Genomic DNA, 27,342 nt, shown 5'->3' with positions numbered 1-27,342 from the left:
AGTGTATCCTAAAGAAAATTTAGAGCCCTCTTTTAGGCATCCTTTTTTCTGCATACAACTTGATTAATAATAATTTTAAACTTGTGTTTAATAAAACATAGACTCAGTTTTGTCTGAAAATGTATTACAATTTATTTCTGCCATTTTTGTGTAAAATTTACAGAAACAGTGTTACATCGTGCGCTCCAAAGGTAATGTCTCATTCCTCTAAGGCTGTGTCCTTTCCTTTTCTTTCTGTTTTTCTCTTTCTTGTTTTTCTGATCATATTGTTATGTGCATTGAACCCTTTCTTAGGCCTGAGGTTCTTTGGGGGGGGTGGGTGAGAACGTGCTTTTATCAAAAAAGATGATTTTTCTCTTCAGCAGTATCTTAAACCAATTTAAACTTGAGTGAAGAAAGGTATTTGTCCTTCTGTAAATAACCTGTTTATTAAAAGGCAGATTTGGAATGGTTGAAATGATGAGAGCTCTATATAGAAATGTTCTAATAAAATATTATTTTGGGGGGATGAACTGATCATGGCTTTAGGTTTCCATAGTGCCAGGACAGGAGGTAGGTTTGCTCCTGGCAAACATTCAAGGATTGCTGCAGAAAACCTTGGAATGCTTTTTGAAAGCGCACCTTTGCAGAATAAATGTCACATTCCAGCCCTGCCACTGAGGGGAGAGAACTTTCAGAGGCACCACAAGGATTTGGGGCTCTGTTTGCTGAACTTGTTCAGTCACCCAAGTCCTTGTGGAGCATCTGAAAGGTTCCCCTGTGGGACAGAGGACAAACCCTGCTTGTTTTACCCCTCAGACTGCCAGGGGAGTGGGGCAGCCTCTGCATGGCTTTAATGCACCAAGCACCAGCCCAAAGGCAGCTCCTGCTTAGTTAATTTGCCTAATTAGTCTCCAGTGCTGCTGCAGCATGGCAGGAGCACCTGCAGCCTCCCCAGCCCTGGTTTTGAGCTCTTTGTTGTTTCCAGCTAATTCTAAACCCTCAGCCTCCACTACTGTTGGTTTCATTGAAGTAACCCACTTCTGGTTTTCCACCCCTTTAAATCAGCTTCATAATTAAAGCCACTTCAGCTGTTTACTTAGCAGCAGGTTGTTAATGCAGTTAACTCTTGCTTCAAAAGCCATAAGGATTTATCTTTTTGTAGCAATATGCTGTGTTAGCAAGGAAAAATCAAAGAACACCCGCTGCTAGTGAGAAATTTAATGTTGTGTTAATAGCATTTCTAACCCTGTGTTAACCCAAAGCTTTCTGTATTATTCACTATTAAGGAAGTGGGTGGGCTGCTTGACATTTGGAGCTTAAAAAAAAAAAATCAAGAGTGTAAACACTCCTGATTCCCAGTTCCACCTTTTGGGATGTGTTCAGCTCTCTGCAGGGTTTTGTGACCTGACAGTTCAAAACTCAAGGGAACAGAAGTGTTTAAGAATTCTTATTTTATTCTAGCAGTGAAAAACGTCATACCAAATCTGTGTTATTGTAAATCTAGAAAAATCACCTGTGATTGATTATTTATTTTGAGTTCCTTGGAAGAAGGCTTTAAAAGCACAATAGTGATTGGGAGGTGAGAGAGAAAGAATGATAAGTGATTTCTATTTTATTTAGAAGTGATTTCTATTTTATTTCCCCCCCAATATTTGAGCAGGCTCTGATGTTCTTCACTCATTATTCCTGCATAGCAGGATCCCCTGTGCAGCAGGAATTCAGGCTCACTTGGAGAAATCACTTTATTTTGCTTTTAGAAAAGGATTCACAGCATTAAAACCCAAAAGATTTGTACAAAAGGCAGTTGCATTTTCCATTCAGGCTCAATGTGAGCAGCTGAAAAATAGGGAGGGAATTGCATTTATCAGTGAGGTGTAGGTGGCACAGAATGTCTGCTGGGGATTTTGGGAAGCCTGTGAGGGTTTGAGCTGAAGTGTTTGAGATTTAAGACACAAATATTGCTTTGTGTTCTGAGTCAGGGGGCCAGGCAGGGAAATGGGGAGTGAGAAAGGAGTGGTGGGAGATGAGGAGAAGCAGAGAATCTCTCACATATCATAACTCTTCTTTTTTAAAATAAACTGTCTTTAAAGTGACCTTGCAATCTAAGAAGCTAACAAGCTCAGAAACATTTAAATCCCACTGGTCACCTAATAATATTTATCACCAAATTGTTTCTTCTCTGTGATTAAAAATCATAAAGTTACATTAAATGTGTATTTAAAGACACTTGGAAATTGTTTGCTGCATGCATGAAATGATACTTGGTACAGCTTTCAGTATGCACACTTAGCTAAACTTCAAACAAACACCATGTAAAAGTTTAAGAAAGCCTGTGTGTATAATCTGTATTTTTAATTTGTTAATTCCATATATTTAACTGTGTTTTTTCACTATTTTTGTCTTACCTTCACCTCTTTTTTTTTTTTTTTTCTGTGTCATTCTCCTCTTTTACTTCATCTGAATCCCTGATTTTCTTTTATTTTACCATCTTCCCATCTTGCTGTTTGTCCAACAGAACAACAAAACCTGCTCCTCATCTGGATGGGTAAGAATCCTTTCATATTTCTCAAATAATTGCTGAAGTTTGAGGATTATATTGAAAGTACACAACAATGGGGAAACAAATCCTTAACTCTGTGGAAATTATACAATGGGATGAGATGGAAACCAAAAGTTTCAGTTCTATAAAAATTTCAAGTCACAACTTATTTCCTAAAGCTGGACAAAAAATTGAATTGTTTTAAATCCTAGGATTATTTCTTTAAAACTGCTTGCTGCCCTCAGCCCATAAATCTGAGAGTTGAATTGCCAAACTTAATATATTTGAGCAGTCATCTCTTTTGGGGCTTGTTTTTAGCCCTAAAATTTATGGGGGCAAATGGAAGACAGGAAGAGAAATGTGGTACCACAGAACAAAACCAAAGATTCCTTTATTTTAACTGTCCTGCAATGCCAGGGGGGAATTGGATCCTGGGTTTGTGCAGATCTGTAAATTCTGCTCCTCTGGGAAAGAGTTCTGTCATGGTTATGGATGGGCTCTTGATCTCTATTGCACAAAACTGCAAAAATAGAAGGGTGGGTTAGGAATTTTCATCTGTTTACCCTGCTCTTGTGGAGGAGATGAGACTGCTTCAGTTTGAGGGAAATACTTGATGTCAGAGTGGGTCTTTGTTTCACATTGCATAAAATCTTAGCATGCTTGTCAATGTTCAACTTAAAACCATAAAAAACCTTATTTAATGCATTAAGAGCTCAATGTTTCTATCTCCCACTGACTTTTTAAATGTGAAATTAATTGGGCAATAATCACAGCAATTCACAGCTGTTTTGTACTTTGTAAACACTTCCTTTCTGCAGTGTGCACGTTGTCTTTGGGCTGGTCATTTCTGGGTTTGAGGTCATAGAACAGATAGAAAATCTCAAAACCGACACGGCCAGCAGGCCCTACGCAGACGTGCGGGTCATTGACTGCGGGGTGCTGCTCCCCAGCTCAGCCAGGGATGGTGAGTCCCCAAAATTCATTCCACTTCCCCAAAATCCATGGTGTTCATGTGTGGGAAATGGGTTTGGAGGGAATTCTCCAAGCCTGACAGAAAGCTCACACAGTGTGTGCATCCATATGCAAACTTTGAGATGAGAAATGCAGACTTGGAAATGGACAGACATGGCTGAGAGAGAAATGGAACAAGTTTCAAAAGATAACCTTGCAAATAAGGCTGGATACTTTGGAGAAACAGAACTGTGAAAGATGCATTGTAGTGACACCCACAAGGGGTAATTTTAGATTTTAGATTGGCTTCAAGGCATTTTCAGCATGGTGTGGCTAAAGCTGATAGGCCGAGAAACACTTATAATGTATTATAACTAAATAATAGTTATAAATATATATAATATAAATATATCATGCAGTTATTTATATTTATAATATAAATAATAGCTTCTAATAAATTATAACATCTGTATTGTCTCACCTTTCACATGAGACTGAAAATGGAATAAAAGTTTTTAAACCCCCTCTGAGCTGCCCCAGCTGTGGGTCAGGAAAGGGCTCAATCCAACATCTCCCCCTTCCAGGAGCTTTTCCTGATCTTTCTTTTTGCTACAGAATCTCCTGAGTGACAGAGTTCCTGATGTTCTGTGTGGGTCTCAGGGTGGTTTGTCCACTCTTGAAGCAAACAGGGAAGAACTCAAGGTCTGCTGGAGTTTAATCAATGTCATTGTACCAGTGTGACCCTGGGAGCTCAGGGGTTTCCATCAGAACAGGAGGGACTGCAGTCACTGAGAATTGAAGAATCCATTCTGATGATGTATCAGAAATTCAAACAGAAATGAGTGGGTCAGAACAGGGCTTAATCCAACACTCATGTTCTCAGAGTGCAATTCCACCAACAGCTAAAAATCATTATGGTAGACATGTAGAATTGTAATTAATTCTTGCAAGCCTGTAAAATGTAAATCTTGGTATAGGAAAGGAAAGCACAGCAACAAAAAAATAATTTCTGCCCTCACCATTTGTCCCCTGTTCATGTTAGAGGTTGACATGACAAACTGAAAAAGGAATCAAAAATTACTTCTCTGTTTTTTTGAAAGAGGGAGACACAAATGCACTTTTCTTAAAGTTGAATTTTGTGCACTTTCCAAAGGTTTATTTAAAGATTCTGTAAAGTGAGTATATGCAATATATGTGGTCAAGCTTATTTTCCTTTTCCTGAAGATTCATAGAGAATAAATGATCTTAAATATATGTTTGGACAGTCTCTGTGAAAGTTTGCATTTTCTACCTAATTTCTAATTTTCCTTAGGATAAGGCAGTAATTTATCTCCTTTAGAGAAAGTCGAGAGGAGCTCTCGTGTAAAAGTGTGAGGGTGCAGAAAAGAGGAAATAACAAAGTTTTAAAAATAAAAAATACACAACTGGGCCAGCAACTAATTTATTCTTAATCTTTGATTTGCAACCTGTGCATTGTTTCTAAAAGTACCTAATTTTTTTACTATAAGTGGTCTTTGCTTATCTGTGTATTCTGTCTTTGCTGGAAAATATTTGTATAATACCAACGTGGATTTAGTCTGGACACAATCAGATGATTTTTGGATTCTTTGATATTGTGAAAAAGTTCAGAGTTTTTCTAAAATGGCCCATTTGTATATTTATACATCTATAAAATGATGTGCTTTGTGCTTTTACGTGCACACACATGTGCACAGTGTCAATTGAAAATATCTGTTCAAGCTTTGGAGAAGAAGAAGAAAGTTTGCTCTGACTCAGAAGCCTCAGAGTCCTCTTCCAGTGCATGCAGCTCTTCAGAATCCTCCTCTGAGAGTGAGGCTGAGAATGAAAGGAGCAGGAGGAAAAAGAGGAAAAGAAGAGCTAAAACCAAACAGTCCAGGAAGCGAAGGAAGGAGGAGAGGAAGAAGGAGGATCCAAGGTGCAAGCGAACCTCAAGCCAAAGACGGTGACTGCTCTCTAAAATCTAACAATTGCAGTAAAATCTGGGCAATTCTGCTTTGTTTTCATGAAGTGCTCAAGCAGTAAATGCTTGAAAATGCTTTTAAATTTAGGGTTTGCTGCATGATTTTATAAACAAACAAAAAACCCCGAAGTTGAGCTTGTTGAGTTTTCCATTAAATTGAAGATATTTGTAGATAACAGCAAGAGTGATGTTGAAATTGCTAAATTCCACAGGGCTCAACACACCTGTGTAAAAGTGAGACTTTAGGCAAACTGCACAACTTTGGACATATATTTGATTATCTTTTAAAAATATTTCTCAACAAATCGTAAATGAAAAGCAAAATCACTTCCTTTAAAGCAAGAACTGAATTTTCCAGTAATAACGACCCATCCTCCCTTTACCTAAAATGGGTTGTGGAACACATCTTGGTTTTTAAGCCAGCTTTTTTAAGTTTGATGCATCTTCTCTTGGAACCCAGCTGGCCAAGGGGTTTCCCAGCTGACTGTGATTTCTCCCCCTGCTCTTGCCTCAGCAGCCTTTCTGACAGGAGCGATGGCGCCGACAAAGCCGACCTTAGCACCAAGCGGGACAAGCCCGTGGTACGTCCTGAGGAAATCCCCCCAGTGCCTGAAAATAGATTTTTGCTCAGAAGAGATGTGCCTGTTGTCAATATAGAGCCTGAACCGTAAGGAACTCTGAGCTTTTTATTCTGACTTGCTGAAAATTGTGCATGAAATATTCCTGTTAACGTTGTCTTGCTGGTGCTGCTGGCTGCAGTGTCAGGATTGCTGCATGTGGTCATTTCATTGGCCTGTTCACAGTTTCTTTTCCTTGTGAGATCTCAAGATGATTTCTTTGGTGTTTAAGGGTATTAAACTCAATTAAAAACAATTAATGAATAATTTCAGAAGTAATCATGCAATGCAAACCACAGGAAATACTTGATTGCAAGGGAGACTTGGGATTGGGAGAGGTGATTTTTCATCTTTCTTAGACTGATGAAGAAACTTTGGTTCAGAATCAATCTCCTGGAATTTCATGACTTTAGCGGTGTTTGAGAATAAAGCAAAATACTCTTCTTTTGCTACAAAGGAAGTCACAAGTTCATGAGATGCTTTCAATGTGTTTTGTATCTCCACTGTCAAATTCCATTGCTTTTGATTAGCTGAGCTAATCCATTACAGTAGATTAGCTCTAAAATGAGTGTTGGGTTTGTTTGGTGTTGGGTTTTTGTTTGGTGTTGGGTTTTTGTTTGGTGTTGGGTTTGTTTGGTGTTGGGTTTTTGTTTGCTGTTGGGTTTTTATATTCCCTTACAGTCTCCTGTAAGTCTTTCCTTGGAACATCACTCACATTCCCAAAAATTTCCTCACTGTTTCTGGGGATATTACACAGGCTGAAAGAAGCAAAGCTTTAGAACCTGTGAACTATCCTGAACTGAGATCCCAAAACTCTTCTGCCCATGTTGTGTTCAGGATTTGTGCCCCAAACACAAGTTAACCTCTTGTGACAGTGTTTTGCAAGTTCATTGTTAGCATTAATTTCTGTGTCAAGAGATCAGGCTGCACATTTGGTTGGAAACAAATACATGTTGATTTGCTTTTTGTTGCAGAACTCTCTTGCTTTGTTTCTTGAAAAAAAACACTGAATTCTGTCTGAAAATGAATACAATGATGAATATTTCTCATTTTTAACTTAAACTAATTGTAAGTTAATTGTGTTTTTTTGCTGTGTAACTTCATACTTTTATTAATTTATGTAGGAAGCTTCTTGATGCTGCACCAGTTCTGACTGACCAGAAACCATCAGTCTCTAAATCTGGACGAAAAATTAAAGGAAGAGGCACAATAGTATGTGACAATTTTATTTATTTCTTTATTTCCTCTCACCCAGAGTAACATCCCTGGCTTTGAGCTTTGAATTTCCCTGGAGGGCTTTGTGTGACACTTTATTTACATGTTGTAGGATCCAGTTTAGAAAGCATTGAAATCCTGTCAGGTAGTTGATTTTATAACACTTCTTTTCCATCCTTCCTGTGACTTCTTTTAACTTAAAAATTGTTTGGACAAAAAAAATGCCTAAATGGAATGTTTGGGAAGACTTATGTAAATAAAGACTTGGGGAAAAGTAACTTAAGGCAGAGTGGAATTGGCTTCTGACAGATTTTGGGAGTTTCTGTCTTTTTTATTTTTTTTTCATCATTTTGGCAGCCTCTCAGCAAAATGAAGAATGAAAAAGGTGTCATTTGGGGCTGGCAGTTGCAGAAATACATTTTTCTTCCATCTCTTATAGTCTTTATTAGCACAGCTTCTGTCCAGGTGTGATGTTTTTCAAAATCCTTGTTTGTAGGTTCCACAAGACTCCAGAGTATAAAATGTGAGAATTAGGGAGGTCCATGACACCCTGCAATCTTTCAGGCCATTCTTCTGTAAAAGCTGGTTTTTATGTAGTCATTGCTTCAGCTGAAACAATAGGGAATCTCAAGTTATCTTGATTTTGTTTTTTTTATATAAGAAGGATGTTTTAAAACCTTCTGTAATTACCTGGATAAATAAATACATGCATCTTTGTCATTTTATTCTGGGACAATGTTTTTTTCCCCCCATTTTATTGCTTTTATAAGTGGCTCAAAATAATTGAGTCAAACCCAGATGTGCTTTTATTGAGTCAAGGAGGATCTGATTTCCTCACAGAATTTACCTAAGTGTGTATCCCACTGGGTAATGGAAAATAATGAGTTAGCAGTAGCAGAGTTCTTCTTTCTCTGCTGCACAAGTAGCTCTTGTTACCTACTTAAATTCTCTGCCTAAGCATCATTTTTTTATAATGTGAAGCTTCATTGCTCTTTTTTGTGAAAGAGTTTTGGGGGTTTTTTGGGGGTTTTTTTTGGGGGGGGGTTTATTTTTTTAATTGCTTTAAAGTGATTCCCATTTCTGAAGAGTTGAACAGCAGTAACTTTTGAAATGAGGCTTGTCTTTGCTCCTAGAAGAGTTTGAAATGGAACATCTGTGATTTAAAAACGAGCGTGGTTATCCGCAATAATCGCATTATTCCGAAAGGGAATCCATGGCCTCCTCCTTGATTCTTCCCTTCACATTTCCAAAAGCTGGCTGAGCTGCTGGCCTCTCTCAGGCTTAGAAGTCTATATAAAAAGTATAAAAGGTGCAGGAGTTGTGTAAGGAAGCCTTGCTGTGTGTGTTTGTGTGGCAGCGCTATCACACCCCGCCGCGGTCGCGCTCCTGCTCCGAGTCGGACGACGAGGAGAGCAGCGAGACCCCTCCGCACTGGAGGGAGGAGATGCAGAGGCTGCGGACGTACCGAGCGCCCAGCGGCGAGAAGTGGAGCAAAGGAGACAAGTAAGAGCCTGTTGTGTCCGGTTATCTCGGCTGTTTGAGGGGCCTGGAAAGGCCCGGAGTGGCCTTGGGGCAGCCCGCGTATCGAAGGACGAGAAGAGGCTTCAGTTCTTCTTTCTGTTTTTATGTTTATTGTTTATCTAAAAGGTGTTCTTTCAGCCGAACAGAGATCTGCTCAGCAGCCAGCCATGAGCACACTGTGCCGTCCCCCGGACCACCACGTATCTTTATACCCATTGTTACGTATACAATATTTATCATTTTTCCCCAATACCATCTATTCTTATAACTCGGTGTACTCTCAGTAATAACCAATCCAAAGGTGCCACCGTGGCCAAAGAAGATGGAGGAGAGGAGGAAGAAGAAGGAGGGCAGGACACACCCCATTTCCTCCATCTTACTCCTCTAAACCCCCCTGTACATAAATCCTAAACCTTGTGTCTCACTCTCTAATTAACTAATCCCTTCACCATTCACCCTGTGAAGCCCTCATCCTTGTCGTCTCCTGTGTAGGGTTAAAGTCCAGCCACCAGACACTTCTGGCAACATTCCAGGACTCCCGGGCCCCCCAAGGGTGGTCTCGGGGGCCCGGCATCCCAGGACTCAGATCCTGAGATCCGACACTGTTGTGGTGTGTTGCAATGTCCTGTTTTACCTTCTCCCTTCCCCCTCGCTGAGTGTGTCCTGTCAATCAGGCTAACATACCAGCAAGGCGTCGTGTGATAGGTGTCCCTCGTCCCTTGAGACCCTGCCCCTTCACCTGGTTGGTGGCTCACCTGTCCCCTCCCCTTCCCCTGCCCTGAGCTTAAAAGGTTAATGAGACCATGCGGCCTCCATTCTGTTAGCAGCAGTGGCCCGGTGCAGACATCTCTGTACCCATGGAATAAACATCTGGCAACCTTCTAGCAGAATCCACTCCCTTTCTCTCCACCATCACCAGAAGCTCTCTCTCCTGAGGTAAACAGAGTCGTGACAAGCCTGGACTTGCCCCGCTGCACTCTCCAGCAGCCAAGGTATCTCTGGGGTAAAACACCGCAGTGCTGCCTTTGGCCCAGCAGCGAGGGTCAGAACTGGCCCAGGCACCATCTAACTGGTTATATTGGGATTTGTATTCCAATAAGAGCCTCAGCCCCACAGCTCTGACATGTCCTGCCTTTGGGAAGCCCCAAGAAGTTGGTTGTGTAGATATAACCACTGCAGATGAGTGCCAAGGGAAGTTTAGATCAGATAGTAGGAAATTATTTTTTTCACAGAAAACACTGCAGCAGGCTGCCCAGAGAAGTGTGGAGTCACCATCCCTGGAATTGCTCAGAAAACATCTATGTGGCACCTGACAACATGGTTTAGTTCTGAACCATCACCAGGAGGTGGTGGGACTTGGTGATCTTAAAGGTCTTTTCCAACCTTAAGGATTCAGTGATTTCCTTCTCCTCAAAGTGGATTACATGGTTTGGAGTAAAACAATCAAATCCACTAAGCCTTTATTGTTTTAGTTGTATGTTCTTTGAGCAGTTACAAACTGTGTGATGGATGAAAGTCAGCTCTCCAGGATTCCTGATGGCTTGATACTAAATATGAGCTTCTATCAAATTACAGGAGATCAATCTTTAATGGAAAACTTTAAAATATTATATGTAACTAGTAGTGCATAATTGCAAAAAATATTATATGTAACTATATATGCAAGAGTAGTGCATAATTGCAAATGTTCCAGATTATTCTTTTTTATGTACTGAGATGTTTTAAAATTGTTATTTAAGTGTGGTTTAAGGATCCTGTTTTGTAGAGGTCAAAGTCCTGCAGACTGAGGTAATTTAAATCTCTTCACACAGGTCCTAAAATACGCAAAACTTGCTGTGTTGGCTGATTTATTTCTTAGGGAGAAGTAGCTCTTGGTAGTGATGTAATTCTACATCTTAAAATGAGTGTAAGGAACTCAAAGCAATTCTCTGGTAATAAAATGTGTGCTAGGGTTTACGTAAATGTATTTAAAATTAAGTTTAAAAAGACTTAATTTATATAAATGTTTTTAAAGCTTTTGCTTTAGTCTGGGGTTTCTCTGTTTGTTTTCCAGGCTGAGTGACCCCTGTAGCAGCAGATGGGATGAGAGAAGTGCATCCCGGAGATCCAGGTCATGGTCCCATAATGGTTATGCCGATCTGAGCACTGTGAGATACTCCAGCCATCACAAGAAGCACAGGAAAGAGAAGAAGAAGGTGAAACATAAAAAGAAATCTAAAAAGCAGAAACATTTCAAGAAGCACAAGCAAACGAAGAAAAAGAAAACATCAGCCTCATCAGATGTAGAATCCTCTCATTCCTTCCACAGGAGGACAAAATCATCTTGTGATCGTGAGAGGAAATCTCGTTCTTCCTCATTGTCTTCCAGGCGCTCATCCAGGAGGGACTGGTCTAAATCTGATAAGGAAGACCAGAGCTTGTCATCTTTATCAAGCAGAGGGTCTCGATCGTACTACAGGTCCAGATCCAGGTCTAGATCTAAATCAAGGTCTTACTCCAGAAGAAGTTCCAGATCAAGATCAGCCTCTAAATCATCGCGATCTCGAAGTAGGTCGCGGTCAAGTTCTAACCCCAGGCAGCAAAAGACTGTTCCCAATTCTCCACGGAATATTTCAGCACGGTTAAATGACACTAAGCTGACCAAGACTGCTGAGCCTGTCCGAGCAGTGATCCTGCCCAGTGACAAGGTTATCGTGCCACCAGTGGTCCCAGAAAACCTCCCTGTCATACCCTTAAGCGACAGTCCCCCACCTTCAAGGTGGAAACCTGGGCAGAAACCTTGGAAGCCATCGTATGAGCGAATTCAGGAGATGAAAGCTAAAACAACCCACTTAATTCCCACCCAAGCTAATTACAATTTAATGGTGGTTAAGGAGGCCAACACTTCTTCCTCCTATCGCAAGCAGGAGAGGAGCTCCGGGAGCGAGCGGAGCGCTTATTCCAAAGGCCGCAGCGACAGGAGCTCCGAGAGCTGGCCCAGGTCCAGGAGCAGATCCTCTCGAAGCCGCTCCTACTCAAGATCTTACTCAAGGTCCAGAAGCCCATCGAGCTCCAGGACCAAATCTCCTTCCTCTGGCAGGTCACGGTCCCCCGGGAAATACCGCAGTGACCGCTCGGGGTACAGCGAGTCCACGTCCGACTGTTCCCTCAGCGATGAGGACAGGCACAGGAGCAAAAGGAAATCCAGCGACCCCAAAGCTCGGGGCCTCAAAGTGAGGCAGGAAACGAGCTCTGATAGCACTTTGCCTTACAAGCATCCAAAGGACTACGATGAGTCTTCCCAAGGGTTGAAGGAGAGCGACAGTTTGTCATCCTCAGACTTGTCCTCCGACAGCGAGCGCTCTGCCAAAGCCAAAGCGCTCCAAGAAAAAGAAAGCCGCTTTCCTTTAGAAGGGGATGCTGAGAAACAGGATAAAAATAGCTTAAGTTGTGAGAGAGGGGAGGAGAAAGGCAAGGGTGAGCGGGATTGTGATCACTCCAAAAAGAAAGCAGCTAAGGAGAAATGCTCAGAGCAGCCCAGAGGTGGTGCAAAAACAAAACGCAAATCCTACTCAGGTAGCAAATGGGACTCGGAGTCCAACTCTGAAAGAGGAGAGGCAAAGCATAACAGGGGGGATTCCAGACCCTCCTCTGGCAAAGAAGAAGGAGAGGCCACCTCAGGGTCTGACACAGAGCTTAGTGTTACCAAAAGGATCAAAAAACAATCCAATTCCTCAGAGGGCTTTTTGGGTTCTGACTGCACGTGGAAGACAAGCAAACAGTTGTCATCTTCTGAGTCTGAGAGTTCTTGTTCCAGCTCAGCAGACACTCGAGGCAAATTGAAAAAACACAAACATGGCTTGAAAAAGACTCCTAAAAAATCACATTCCAAAAAAGCAAAAGAAAAATCGAAAGGCAAAAAGGAGAAAAAACACAAAGTCCAGAAAAGAAAAGAAATGTTTCATTGGCAGCCCCCCCTTGAGTTTGGGGAAGAAGAGGATGATGAGATAAATGAAAAGCCGGTTACCAAGGATGATAAAAAAGAAAAGCAGCTTAGCAGGGACATAAAGGATAAAAAACAAGTTTATGAAAAGGATGAAATAGTCACAGATAAAATGGGAAATGGTGAAAAGTCGTGTGTGAATGAAAACCTTTTAGATAAAAACACCACATGTGGGGCCTCGCCAGATCGCAGCAACCTTAATAAAGAGCCCATTGAAACCAGCACTTCAACTGGTATTTTAAACTCAGGAATAAACGTGGCTGCCTGCAAGAGTGAGATTAAACAAGCTGAAGAAAATAACCAGAATGGGCTGGAAGATGTTATTCAGACAGATGACAACATGGAGATTTGTACTCCGGATCGTAACTCGCCAGGGAAGGCTGATGTGGATGTTTTGTCTCCTGTCATTCTCACTGCTAAACCTTTAAGTGCTGGTGTACAAAAAGAGTTACAGGTTGAGACCCCTGAGCAAGATGCTGTCAAACTGGGAAACAACTTAAGAGACTTTACTAATATTAAAGAAGAAAAAGAAACGGGAAGGCAAGAAAATAACTGTGTCCCTGTGTCTGGTGCTAAAGACTGTAGTTTAAAAAGTGAAATTTCTGAAAATACACCAAGCAATATGATAGACAATAAATGGAAGCCTTTGCAAGGTGCTGGTAACTTAAAAGCAGCAACAATCAGTATGACCACAGAGGTTAAAAATGTAGCATCAGCACCAGAGCCTAAACCAGCAGGTTTAAGAATTGAAATAAAAGCAAAAAATAAAGTAAGGCCTGGGTCTCTCTTTGATGAAGTGAGGAAAACAGCCCGGCTGAATCGTCGGCCAAGGAACCAAGAAAGTTCCAGTGAGGAGGAATCTCCGAGCAGGGATGACAACAGCCCTTCCAGGAGTCTCAGCAGGTCACGAAGCAAATCTGAGTCTAAATCCAGACACAGAACCAGGTCCATATCCTACAGTCACTCAAGAAGTCGATCCCGAAGTTCCACATACTCATATAGGTGAGAAGCGTGTGCTGCTCCCACAGCCAGCCCTGGCAGATTGAATGTTCTTGTCATTTCAAGGAATGCTTTCCAGGTTGTGGTTTTTGTTTTTTAACAGCCCTGTGTTATAGAACCACAGAATGGTTTGGGTTGGAAGGAACCTTAAACACCATCCATGGGCAGGGACATTTTCCATTATGCCAGGGTGCTCCAGGTCCCATCCAGCCTGGCCTTGGGCACTTCCAGGGATCCAGGGGCAGCCACAGCTTCTCTGGGCACCCTGTGCCAGTGTGAAATGACCTCTTTGTCCTGTCCCTTCATCCCTTATCTAAAATTCCTTTCCAGCTCTCCTTTAGGCCCTGGAAGGGGCTCTGAGCTCTCCCTGGAGCCTTCTCCTCTCCAGGTGAACATTCCCAGCTCTCCCAGCCTGGCTCCTGAGCACAGGGGCTCCAGCCCTTGGATTAACTCAGTGCCCATATCACCTAGCAAGTATGGAATAAATATTTAGCTAGCAAGCTAAAGTTTCTTAACTTCTTCTGGTTCCCGTTTTCTGCTCTTCTCCTCAGCTGTGTTCTCTCCTGTGTCCTTGGTTGTAGGTCCAGGAGTTACTCGAGGAGCCGGAGCCGGGGCTGGTACAGCCGGGATCGCTCCAGGAGCCGGAGCAGTTCCTACCACAGCTACAAGAGCCGTAGGTGAGTTCACCCAGCTGCAAACTGTGCCAGACGTGTTCTCCTCCTCTTGTTCCCCCTCTCCCCCCTGCTCTCTTCAGCACTTTTGGTTTCTGTTAACTAAAAACTCCTCTGTGATTTTGATTTTGGCAGTCGGAGCTACAGCAGGAGCCGATCCAGGAGCAGTTCCTATGGGCACCACAGTCGGTCCAGGTATGGATTTGATGCCTTGTGCAGGCTGACCTAGAACAGAGACTGGACAGAGCTAAAGAATAAAGCAGGGATTTATTCAAAGGCCTCCATGGATGCACCTTGGGCAGCACCAGAGCCCAGCCAGGGCTGCACCCAAGATGAACCAAAATGGCCCCAAAATGCACGAGCGCTCCCGGGCTCTCTCCCTGGGATCAGTTCTGCTCCATTTGCACCTTGCAGTTCATTGTCCCATCCCAGCTTTAGCCCAGGCAGTCCCACCCTGCTTGTTTTTCTCTCTCCAGCCCACGGGGTTTGTGCTCCTGGGCTGAGATTTGGATCATTTGTCCTTGGTGCCCAGCTGGAGCAGGAATTGTTTTGTCTCCCTGCTCTGTGCACAGAGCTCACCATGCCCTGATGTGGAGCTCAGACCCACACACTAAAGCAGCACAGAATCTGAAAATATAAAAGCTAAATCTGAGGCATCAGATTGTCCTTTTATACAAACTGCAAGAAATGTGCTGCCCATCAAATCATCTTAGTATAAGTCTACTTTTATTTACATTTCTTTAAAATAGACATTATATAATTATTGTATATGAAACTATTACATATCATACATACTACCTATTTTATTATATATACTGTAATACAAATGCATATCTAAATACATATTTATTTATAAAAATACTTTTAAAGATTATTTTTATCTCATAAAATTGCAGAATGGTTTGAGTTAGAGACAGGACCTTAAAGATGATCCAACCCCCTGCCATGGGCAGGGGCACCCTCCCCTTTCCCAGGGTACTCCAAGCCCCATCCAGCCTGGCCTTGGACACTCCCAGAGATCTGTAGTACATCAAACTATTATTATAATTATAAAATTATTATTATAATTATATAAATTATTATAATTATAAAAATATTATTATAATATCATGATGGCAACGTGAATCAAAGCAAAATGAACACAAGACACTTTCAAAAGTTGAAAATCACCAAACCATCCTGGCATTACAGTTGTAGGTAGTGCTATAAGTAGTAGTGAACACATTTGCTTTTGTTTTTTTAAATAATATTGAGTTATAAATGGAATTGCTTGCTTTCAGAAGTATCAGCAAAGAAGAATTTTACTAGAAATAAAATGGACAGCACAAAGCTTCATAAATGCTTAGATGTTTTTCCTAATAAAATTTGAGATTTTTACTGTTACTTTGAAGATTGTTGTTGTGTTGAAAGCATAGAATTGTTTGCCACATCCTTCACAGTAATTCCTATACATCCTCTCATATCTCCATATAAATATCATTTAAAACAGCATTTTAGAGCAGAAATTGTGAATTCAGTATTATTTCCCCCCTTTAAAGCAGGTCCTACACCTATGTAGCAGTGAAGACATTACTTGGCTTGCTTTCAGAATTATCAGCAAAGAAGAATTTTACTAGGGAAAAAAAGGGACAGCACAAAGCTTTGTAAAGGCTTGCTATGACCTTCCTAATAAAATTTGAAAGTTTTAGTGTTATTTTGAAGGTTGTTGTTGTGTTGAAACCTTTATAAAGCGTAGAATTGTTTGCCACATCCTTGACAGGAATTCCTATACATCCTCTCATATCTCCATATAAATATCATTTAAAACAGCATTTTAGAGCAGAAATTGTGAATTCAGTATTATTTTCCCCCTTTAAAGCAGGTCCTACACCTATGTAGCAGTGAAGACATTACTTGGCTTGCTTTCAGAATTATCAGCAAAGAAGAATTTTACTGGGGAAAAAAAGGGACAGCACAAAGCTTTGTAAAGGCTTGCTATGTCCTTCCTAATAAAATTTGAAATTTTTAGTGTTATTTTGAAGGTTGTTGTTGTGTTGAAACCTTTATAAAGCGTAGAATTGTTTGCCACATCCTTGACAGCAATTCCTATACATCCTCTCATATCTCCATATAAATATCATTTAAAACAGCATTTTTGAGCAGAAATTGTGAATTCAGTATTATTTCCCCCCTTTAAAGCAGGTCCTACACCTATGACAGTTACTACAGCCGGAGCCGCAGCAGGAGCAAGAGGAGCGACAGCTACCGGAGATCTCGGAGCTACGAGCGCAGATCCAGGTGGGGCTGACCCTGCTGGGCTGCTCCAGGATTCCCTGAACACAAACACAGGGGGTTCAACAAGGCCACAGTGATGCTTTTTCCCCATAAGAACAAGAAGTACACTCAGCAAAAGTAATAATTCCAACCAAACTCGAATTAAATTCAAAGCGTTCGTGCGAGCGAGGAAGTTGGAAGTTCTGACTTTCCAAATATGAGGATGGGGAAGCAGCCAGGATAAGGAAAAGTTGATTTCCAGTTCATTGTATCCATGCATTCAAAATTAGGACATTTTTCCAGGGAAATGATGAAGTCCCCATCCCTGGAAGTGTTGAAAACTTGTGGCAGTGAGGACATGGATTAATAGTGAAGACTGTGGGGCTGGGTTAGCTTGGTGACCTCAAAGGTCTTTGCCAACCCTAATGATTTTATTATTTCATTTATTATATTCTTTAAACAATATATAAAGGGTTTGTTAAAACCCACATAGCTCACAAGATTTAACTCAAGTGCTCTCTTATGAATTAAAAGCTGCCTGGTATGCAAAGAATTCCAGTGTATGGTAAATTCCTTTTGGTTATGCTGCAGAAGTGGATCTAAAACAATCTGGAAGGGAAATGAAAAGTTTTGCTGCAATCCACATTTAATTTTTAACTTTGTAGAATATGTTTTGAAAGAATATTTTTACCTGCAAATCTGCTGAGTTTAGAATATATTTTCTTCTTCTCAGTCCAGAGGATTTATGTAAGTGTAAGTTAGCAAATTTCACAGAGATCAGAGATATGGAAAGTTGTAGATACATTTAATATCACTGATGATTTGTTTTGTACCTTTTAATATGCCCTCTATTAGTAATAAATCAAGTTTCTAAGACCACTATACATTTTAATCCTCTCCTCATATGAATTTTTTCCCAGCTTTATACCAACTCTTCATGGACTTTGCTCTCACCCATTTGCACAAGCCAACTTTCATCTTGTGTTGGAGGGAAAATTAATGAGTTTTAATGAAGAATGTGAAAATAAACTTAAAAACCATTGCTTTATTAAGTTGAGGAGCTTCAGTGTGAGATTAGGAAATGCTCACCTTTCACTTAGAAAGCTTCTCTTACAGGCAGGGGGCTGGAAAATCTCTGAAAGCTTGTTCTGTGTAATTTGAACGTGTCCTGTGGCTCGTCTGAAACCATCTGGGCCCTGTGCTGACATTTGGCCAGGTGCTGAGCTTGGAATTCGTCTGGAGGAGCCAAAACATTTTAAATACAATTTCCACACTGCAGACACACAAACACACCTCTGTTGTGCTTATGGGGCCTCAGTTTTAAGACCCTCCTTCAAACAGAAAAATAAAATATATAAATTAAGGATTTGTGAAATTATCCTAGCTTGCAGTGTAAAATTCCACTTGTTGAATACATTTCTCACTCAGCTCAATTAGCTTTTATAAAAACATTCATTTTGAATGGTTTTTAGCTATAACAGAGCAAGAAGTTACAAACAGTTTGACTTGAGTCACACTGAGTTTTCATCACATGAATTTAATGATTATTTCCATTTTGAGTATCCTTTAATGAACCCTTCACTTCCAAGAAATACAATCCTATAAAAGATTGGTGTTTTTTCTTATCTGTAACAATTTTTTGACATGATGCAATTTTCAATTTGAAGCTCAAACTGCAGCTTTGGGGCATTTAAATATTTTTTTTTTTTCTCCTTGCAGATCCTACGGCTCCGACAGCGACAGCGATCGCAGCTACTCCAACAACAGGAGCCCCAGTGAGAGCAGCAGATACAGCTGAGACTGCTCCTGGGAGGGTGCAAACTCTGCTCCACCATTTTTTCAGTGTTACATTCAAAAAACCTCTTCTGACAGTGTCACAAGTGAAGGTTATTTGCTGAATTAGCTGAAACTTTCCTGTTTAACAGTGAATTCAGCTCTGCTTACACAGAGAAGGACTGAGCTCGACAGCTGATGTTATTTTTTATTTTTTTTTTATGTCAAATGCAACTTTTACAAAATAATAATTAAAAAAAGCCCAGTTTGGTTTCCTTGAATCAGCTTTTCCAAGCCATGTATTACATTTAGGTGAATTGCTGCTGCCACTTTTTGGGTGCAGCAGTCAGGACTGTCTTCAAGTCTGTTTATAAACACCTTAGCAGAGATGTGCTAGCAACTATTAAACTGTGAAGTAAAATTTCTTAAAAAGGCTGCCATTTCTAGTTGAAAATGCTTTTTTTATTGCTGGAAGCTGTTTCCATTCTGTTTTGATTGTTGATTATTGCATTCTGTACAGGAAATGGGTGAGGAAAACAAAGCCTGCCACTCTGTCTTAATCCCTCCTGAACTGTGGAGTTCTGGAATTGTGCTGGAAAAGTTGAGCTGATGCCCACTGGGAATTGTCAAACTCACAAGCAGTGAGCAAAAATGTGATGAATGAGTTTGGAGCTTAATATCCAACCTGTCTAAACTTTTTATGTTTAAAAGAGGAATTTTGTCATAAACAGCAATGTCCTTCAGAGGCTAAAAATGTGTTTCCAAACACTTCCTGATTTTCAGTTCCTATTACAGCGCTTGGCATCCTTCAACACATTTTAAATGTTGTAAACCATGAGTGTGTCATGAGTTTGTCCAAAGCACTCTTTCAAACACTGACATGATGATCATTTTTTGAGAAAACCAGTTCCTTTATAAAAGCTCTGTGTCCCATTCACCACAGGGAATATCAGAATCTGATATTGCAGATATTGAACTATATCTTGTTAAAGCAGGACTACAGAAATACTGGGATGCCTCATAAAAAACATGAACAACACCTTCAAAGTAAAGTTTAGTACCAAAAATTACTCTGAAGTTCCAGGCAAATGCCTTGCAAAAATATAAATAGATTCAAGCTGAAGACCTTTGAGTAATTCTTACAATATTCTGAATTCAGCTGATTTAAAATAATCTGTAAAGTTTTTGAGGGGGTTTAGAAAGTTGTATTCTGAGAACCAGATTTTTTATAATGTAACCTGAAAATTGGGGTCTGTGGTGACCAAAGCAACGTGGTTTGATTAGAATTAATGAGCACTGTTGTACCATACTGACTTTCTGGAATATCTGGACATGCTTTCATTTGCTCATTTTCAAATATTGGAAATTATTTTTCTTAATCTCATCAAGACCCAGTAGCTTTGAAAATGAAAAGTGGTAATTTCTCACTGAGGCATCAATTCCTTCTCTCTTTGATTGAATTAAGCTCCTCAGAATTTGCTGATTTTTTTGGTACACTGATGAAAAGCAAGTTCCAAGGGAGATGGTGATGATTTCCTCCATTTCTGTCCACCCACAGCACATTCCTGACATTGAATTGGCCATTGGGGTTTTTCACTTTTCTAGAAGTACCCAAAACTCTGCTCTTACCCCTTTCCTACACTTCAGAATTTAGTGACAGAGTGTTTGCATGCAACCCTTCCACCCTTTGGTAAACTTTTTATGCTTTTTAGCATTAAATACATTTAATACCTAAGCCAGGATACATTTACAAACATATTTGTAACAGCAGCAGAGACCTGAACAAACATTTCAGTGAAATTTGTTGTAGTTTCATCATTTTCAGTACAGCTGTAACTTGTTTTTTTCCCTTTCTAAGAAAATAGAACTAGAGGGTTCATGGTCTTACAAAATATACAAATATAACCATTACTATTCAACATCTATTAGTAAAAATATTGCTCCAGGATCAGATTTTTATCATATTTCAGATCTGATTTGACTTTTTAAGGCCAGGAAAAGGTAATAAAAGTATGGTCAAACAACAGCTGTAGTTATCAGAAATTATTGCACTGTCACTAAAATCTTTCATATCTTTAGTCAGTGGTTTCTAAAGAAATTCCATCAGGTAGAGAATGGTTGGGGAGGGGTTGAGGGAAGGGCTGGGGGTATTTTTCCTTAGTGAAATCTGTTAAATTGTGCTTCAGATGGAAAATGTCCCCCTGAGCTGGTTTTCTAACGCTGCTCTATGTTTTTGCAATTTTGTTATTCCAAAGTAGTTGCTGTTTGTAAAATAAACTTTTGTACATATCTGCAAATGCTGTTTTCTCTACATCTGGAGAAATCCGTGGTGCTGCTTGAAGGAAACAGGCAGGAAAATGAAAAATACACTTTCAGAATCCACTTTTGTCCCTTGCAAGACTCAGACATGAAGTTGCTTTTCTTTTTCTTGACCTACATAGGGGAGCTGTTCCTCAGCAGGACTCTGGGTTTACATAATAGTCATTGCAGGAACAAATATTTTGAAATGTCCAAGTGATTTGAGGTCTCACCATTTCCTCAGGATCTATAAAAGGTTCCTCTGCTTGGTGAAGAGAAATTCTTAAGAGATCTCCACAGAAATCTGGGAATGGGCTGAGCTTATCCACTCTGCTGACTCTCCTTTCCCAAATGCACATTCCCAGACCATTCCCTCAGCATTTTGGAAATGTGCTGTTAGCCCAGGGCAGCAGATGTGGTGCCTTGCAGGCTGATCCATTAGGATTTCAGACCTTCTGCTCCACAGAATCTGGACTGCAGTGGAACTGAAATCGTTTGATTTCATTGAAATGATTGAAATGAAACTGGATTTCAGTGGAAATGCTGCCTTTGGCACGAGGTGAGGAGGATGAGGGGAGGTGGTTCCTTGGTGTTTGAGGTTTTCAGTGTGACCTGGATAACCTGGCACTGCCTGACCTTGGAGGGGGGAGTGGCACCACCACAGTGAGTGTTGGACCAGCCTTGTGTCCCAGGGCAGCTCAAACCAGCTTGTCATGGAATGGCTTGGTTGGAAGGGACCTTAAAAGGGACCTAAAGCCCATCCAGTGCCACCCCTGCCATGGCAGGGACACCTTCCACCATCCCAGGCTGCTCCAAGCCCATCCAGCCTGGCCTTGGGCACTGCCAGGGATCCAGGAGCAGCCACAGCTCCTCTGGGAGACCTGTGCCATTACAGAGAAAATGGGGAATTTATTCCCATTGTCTCATCTAACCCAGTTCTCTCGCAGTTTGAAGCCATTCCCTGTGTCCTGTTCCTCCATCCCTATCCAGCTCTCCTGGAGCCCCTTCAGGCCCTGCCAGGGGCTCTGAGCTCTCCCTGGAGCTTCTCCTCTCCAGGTGAGCATTCCCAGCTCTCCAGCCTGGCTCCAGCCCCTGGAGCATCCCCACAGCCTCCTCTGGACCCCAGAGCTGACCCAGCCCTGCAGGGTGGGGTGAAGGGGCAGAATCCCCTCCCCAGCAGGGTGTTCAAGTAGTCACCAACCTTTATTTCAATAGCACCATGTTTTGGGTGCTTCCAGAGCTGCAGGAGTCAATGCTGGGGATCGCAGGTGCCGCTGCTGTGGAGCTCACGCTGTCACCTTGAGCTGGCTGTGCAGGCAGGGCTGGGTAAAAATAGAGTGATGACACCCAGGCATGGAGTGCTCAGGATGGAAACAGGTCTGAAATCCTGTTGTAATCTTCACTGCAGTGTTCTCACCTCTCTGCTGGGGCTCTTCTCCATTCTCTCCAGCCCAGCCCCTCCTGTCTTCTCAGGGGCTCCTCCTGGGCTCTCAACCCACCCCTATTTATTTGTTACCTTCACGAGCTACAGCTGCTGCCCAGCCAAGGACCCTGCAGCTGCAGCTCGTTTGGAGCAACTCAGACCCACACAGATCTTACACTGCACCATATATCCAGGCCCCCACATTTCCCCCCTTTTCTTTTAGCAGTTACACAATGACAATACACACACAGTCCCAGCTCTCAGGCTGCCACAGATCTCGGCTGTCTTAGATATATACATAGAATATATGCATATCCCTATACAGTCCCAGCTCTCAGGCTGCCACAGATCTCGGCTGTCCGGGGGATTCCAACCCCCACAAAATCCTGCAATGAAATGAAATCAGAGCTCAATTAGGAGTGATTTCATCAAAAACAAGAAAAAAAAAGGTTCTAAGCAAGGTTTGGTGTGCAGGTCTGGGGTTTTTCTGGGAATGGGTTATCCACAGGATGTTGTGGCTCTGTCTCCAGTTGCAGGTGAGTGCCTTGTCTCAAATTAAATGACCCATCTGCCTCTCCAACAACTACTTATGAATCCCAGATTTACAAAGCCACAGCATAAACACACTTTCCCTGCAGACCCTGTGCCAAGAGATTCCCTTCCCACTCTGTCACTCCCAAACAAGGGCTGTTTGTGCTTGAGCTCCAGGGGAAGGAGCATTCCCAGGGCCCTTCCCCAGGATCCCTGGTTCTGTGGGATCCTGTGGATTAAATTTCTGCTCTGGCTTTGTGTGGTTCCTGATGATCCCACCCAGAGCAGAGCACCGTGTTTGGATGACCTTGGGCTGCACCCTGCAATCCCATCTGCTGTCATTCCCAAAGGGAACACTGCCTGGGATTTAAATCAGGAGGAAATCGAGCTCTGCATGCCCCACCCCTGCTTACATCCATGTAAATAATGCTTTTTTAGGTGGTGGAACAGGAATGATTTTCCACCTGGTACATTAAAACTGCTTACAAATCATCTGAACAATTAAAGGAACCCAGGCCTGAATTTCATCATATCCATGTAACTCCTGGGAAGTGGATGGGATTGCATGAGTGGAATCAGAGGGCCTGTGGCAGGTTTGGGGAAGCTTTTTAATAAAGGTAATAATTTTTTGGGTTTGAGTTCTGCAAAGATGCTCTTTCTTCAGGCTTTGAAGCTGTATTCATCTCTTTCTGTATAAGGAATTGGTGTTGCATTAATTGCTGCATGTAATTAGAATTGGAGGTGGGTGCACAAAGAAGGGATTTGCATTAATGTGGGATTAATTGATATTTCTGCCGTGTACCTGTCTGTGGCATTGTGTGTTTTTACAAGTTTTATATTTTTTTTTCCTCATGGAAAGGGTGCTCAGGCATTGGAAGAGGCTGCCCAGAGCAGTGGTGGAATCTCCATCCCTGGAAGCACTCAGGAAATGTGTGGCCGTGGCACTTGGGACAGGGTTTGTGGTGAACAGTGCTGGGGTAATGGTTGGACTTGATTTTGGAGCTCCTTTCCAACCTCAAGGATTTTGTGATTCTGGCACGGAGAGTTGTGAGCTCGACACAGCTGGTGAACACTTGCAGCTCCCACTCTGCCATCATGTCCCAGTCCTGGCCTCAGGCTGCAAAATTCCTCAATTAATTCCTGAACACAGGAAGGGGCTGCCTTCCCTCCTTGGGCTGCTTTTCCTTCCAGCTCATGGTGCACCCTGTGAGGGAGGATGAGGAAGGTCCTTCCCCTCCTCCTTGGTGCCTTGGCCACCCACTTGGGCAATATCCACATAATTTCACCCCAATGAATTTCGGCCAATGAAAATGATGCCTCAGGTTTTGGCTTTTATATTTTCAGATTCTGTGCTGCTTTAGTGTGTGGGTCTGAGCTCCACATCAGGGCATGGTGAGCTCTGTGCACAGAGCAGGGAGACAAAACAATTCCTGCTCCAGCTGGGCACCAAGGACAAATGATCCAAATCTCAGCCCAGGAGCACAAACCCCGTGGGCTGGAGAGAGAAAAACAAGCAGGGTGGGACTGCCTGGGCTAAAGCTGGAATGGGACAATGAACTGCAAGGTGCAAATGGAGCAGAACTGATCCCAGGGAGAGAGCCCGGGAGCGCTCGTGCATTTTGGGGCCATTTTGGTTCATCTTGGGTGCAGCCCTGGCTGGGCTCTGGTGCTGCCCAAGGTGCATCCATGGAGGAGATCCTTTGAATAAATCCCTGCTTTATTCTTTAGCTCTGTCCAGTTCTCTGTTCTAGGATGAGGGGGAACAGGTTCAAACTGATAGAGAATAGGTTTATATTGGGTATTAGGAATAAAGTCTTGACTGTGAGGGTGCTGAGGCCCTGGAAAAAGTTTCCTGGAGAAGCTGTGGCTGCCCCTGGATCCCTGGAAATGCCCAAAGCCAGGTTGGGCAGGGCTTGGAGCACCCTGGGACACTGGAAGGTGTCCCTGCCCATGGATGATCTTTTAGGTCCCTTCCAACCCAAACCATTATGGGAGTCTGTGATAATTTTAGGGATCATGTTGGAAATGTCATATTCCATACAGACCTAAAGGTCCTCCACCTATGGCTAAATAGGAATCACCCTCAGCCCATGGGGCTTTAGACCCTGAGCCTTACCTCTCCCTTCTTCAAAGATCAGATCGTTCGCTTGTCTCAAACAATTGTTCATTTAAAAAATGAAAAATTGTTTAAAAAAGCCCAGCAGAGAGGGAGGATGTCAAGGACCCGCAGTTCTCATCGGTGGGGAGCAGGGCTGGTGAGTGGGAGCCCTTGCAGGGACTCTGAGGTGCATTTTGGTTTCCTTGTGCCACCAAAGCCCTGGAGAATCATCTGGGACAATTCTCTGCTCCCGAGAGCTCCCAGGTTGCTGTGAGGGTGTGATTCCCTTCTTTGGCAGGGTTGGTTATCACAGCAGGGAGAGTTGTCTGAGCAAAACCTGGGAATGTGAGCTCTCATCACCTCAAACCCAGGCTGCCTGCTCCTGTCTCTGGTGGGATTTTTGATTGCAGGAATGCAGCAATGCACCTCATTCTATTAAACACAGCAAAAAAAAAAAAAATCTGTTTTATCAGAACTGCTCTCTGTACCAAAACCCACATATTGATGGAGGAATCCTGCTTTAGCCGTGGATTTCCTGCTGACTTTCTGCAGGAAGCTGCATGGATTCCATGCTCATCTTTCATTTCCATGAATAGCTCTGAACTGACACCTTTCACAAGGGGTTTGTGCCAGAGAACATGGCAAAAAAAGGGCCCTTTTCAGCTCTGCACAGTCTCCTCCTTTGCAGAGTCAGGATCAACTCCAGCTGTACAAATCACAGCATTTCTTATCCAACCAATCTGCAAAAAAAATTTCAGGGCTGATATTGAGCAGTTGGGCTGCCAAAACCAAAATTGTCTGAACTATGCACTCTATTAAAAAAAATTAAAAAAAAAAAAAACAGATCCAAAAAAGAAACCAAGACAAAACTCCCAACTTTGCTGTTGTTGTTGTCTAAATTAAAGCTCCTTTTCTGTTGCATAAGGCCATCACTGCTGGTCACAGAGAGGAAGAGAACAGCCTATTTCCTTCTCAGAAAATCAACTGCAAAATGCAAACAGAGAATCTCAAAATGGTTTGGGTTGGAAGGGACCCTAAAGTTCATCCCATTCCTTCCCCTGCCATGGGCAGGGACACCTCCCACCATCCCAGGCTGCTCCAAACCCCACCAACCTGGCCTTGGGCACTTCCAGGGATCCAGAGGCAGCCACAGCTGCTCTGGGAATTCAATTCCAAGCCCTCAGCACCCTCACAGGGAAGAATTCCTTCCCAATATCCCATGTTACCCTGCCCTGGCAGTGGGAATCCATTCCCCCTTGTCCTGTCACTCCAGGCCCCTGTAAATATTTCAATAAAGGGAACAGACTGCCTTAAATATTTGTAACAGCTCTAAGGTAACTCTTACCCAAGCCTGGTCTTCTCTGCAACAAGTAACTTCCAAGTCCTTTGATTATTCTGGGGGAGCTTGAGGGGTTTTTGGAGTTTGGGTGAATTTGTTTGGATTTCTTCTCTCAGCTTCTGTGATTGATCCACCACCAGCCCACAACCTCCCCAAATCCCCACATCTCTGCAGACAGCCCACTCCTGGTGAGGATCCATGGATCCTCGGGGATCTAAATCCCCTCTCCACGTGCCCTGCAGGCACCATTCACCTGCCCTCACCTGTGGTTTGCTGCTTTTCCCTCAGAACAAGGAGAGCTGCCCATCCCAGGCAGGGATGTGAATCTCTGCCCCATCCCTGCTATTCCATTCCCTCCCCAGCAGCCCAGCTCCTCTTATACAAGCAGCATTTTCCCTTTGTTTCCCCTAAATTGCCGACTATTTTATTTTTTCCAGGCTGCCTCAAGCTTGTTTTGAAGCCCCAGCCCATCCTCCAGAGCTCCCTCCCTCCTCGCTATCATTTGCAGCTGGAAGAAGCAGCAAACTCTCTATTCATGCAAGTAATTATTAAAAAAATATTTTGAGCAGCACCAGGCCTGGGACAGATCCCCAGGGAGTCCCGGGCCGTGCATCTCCTCGCTTTCCTGGCAAATCACAAATAACTGCTGTGAGCAATGTTCCCTCCTTGCAGCGCTGCTTCCCTCCAGTGTCATCCGTCCCTGCCATCTTCCCTCTTCCAGCTGTGCTGGGATGTCAGCAGGGGCTGCCTGGTGTTTTAAATATAATTGGAACTTCAGCTTCTGGATTTGGTTCTTCTAAAACCTTCCTGAAGGTGCCCATGGTTTGTTTTCCATTCCCACCCTCGGAGCCTTGGTGTTTCTAAACCCCACTCTGAATTTAGCGGTGAAAAGGCTGAATTTCTGTCTGAATTTAGGGTGAATTTTCTACTCTGAGACACCTCTTGGAGGCCTTCACATCGCCCCTGTGTCCTTAGGATTGTAGAATTAGGGAAAACCTCATGTTGGAAGGGACCCTAAAAGTTCATCCACTCCTGCCCCCCTGCCATGGGCAGGGAACTTTTCTCTGCTGAATATTTCAGCACAAATTCCAGCAGTTAATGGGGATTTGTGGCACTAATATAAAAATATAAATCAGACTACTTCTGTGGGATCTTCATCCTGGAATTTT

At 42.5% G+C, this 27,342-nt stretch overlaps 1 protein-coding gene across 8 annotated transcripts in view; it reads left to right on the top strand.

The window, feature by feature from the left end:
- Positions 1-20,781, top strand: part of NKTR (natural killer cell triggering receptor) — a 52,216-nt gene extending 31,435 nt beyond the window's left edge. For 2 of the 8 annotated variants that reach the window (XM_074541660.1, XM_074541976.1), the window contains 11 exons: positions 2,498-2,527; positions 3,340-3,485; positions 5,213-5,435; positions 5,968-6,120; positions 7,195-7,282; positions 8,643-8,788; positions 10,860-13,790; positions 14,369-14,464; positions 14,594-14,653; positions 16,637-16,735; positions 18,431-20,781. In XM_074541660.1, the coding sequence (XP_074397761.1) occupies positions 2,498-2,527; positions 3,340-3,485; positions 5,213-5,435; positions 5,968-6,120; positions 7,195-7,282; positions 8,643-8,788; positions 10,860-13,790; positions 14,369-14,464; positions 14,594-14,653; positions 16,637-16,735; positions 18,431-18,509 (4,051 nt within the window). In that variant the 3' untranslated portion in view covers positions 18,510-20,781. Of the gene's footprint in view, positions 1-174; positions 192-2,497; positions 2,528-3,339; positions 3,486-5,212; positions 5,436-5,967; positions 6,121-7,194; positions 7,283-8,642; positions 8,789-10,859; positions 13,791-14,368; positions 14,465-14,593; positions 14,654-16,636; positions 16,736-18,430 lie in introns of those variants that run through there. The other 6 variants (XM_074542026.1, XM_074541916.1, XM_074541859.1 and 3 more) reach the window with 6 other exon arrangements.
- Positions 20,782-27,342: the final 6,561 nt, after the last annotated feature.

This window comes from Zonotrichia albicollis, chromosome 1, assembly GCF_047830755.1.
Source record: "Zonotrichia albicollis isolate bZonAlb1 chromosome 1, bZonAlb1.hap1, whole genome shotgun sequence".
Taxonomy (NCBI): Eukaryota; Metazoa; Chordata; class Aves; order Passeriformes; family Passerellidae; genus Zonotrichia; species Zonotrichia albicollis.
The sequence above is the reverse complement of the archived record's forward strand: the minus strand, read 5'-3'. Positions and strand labels throughout refer to the sequence as shown.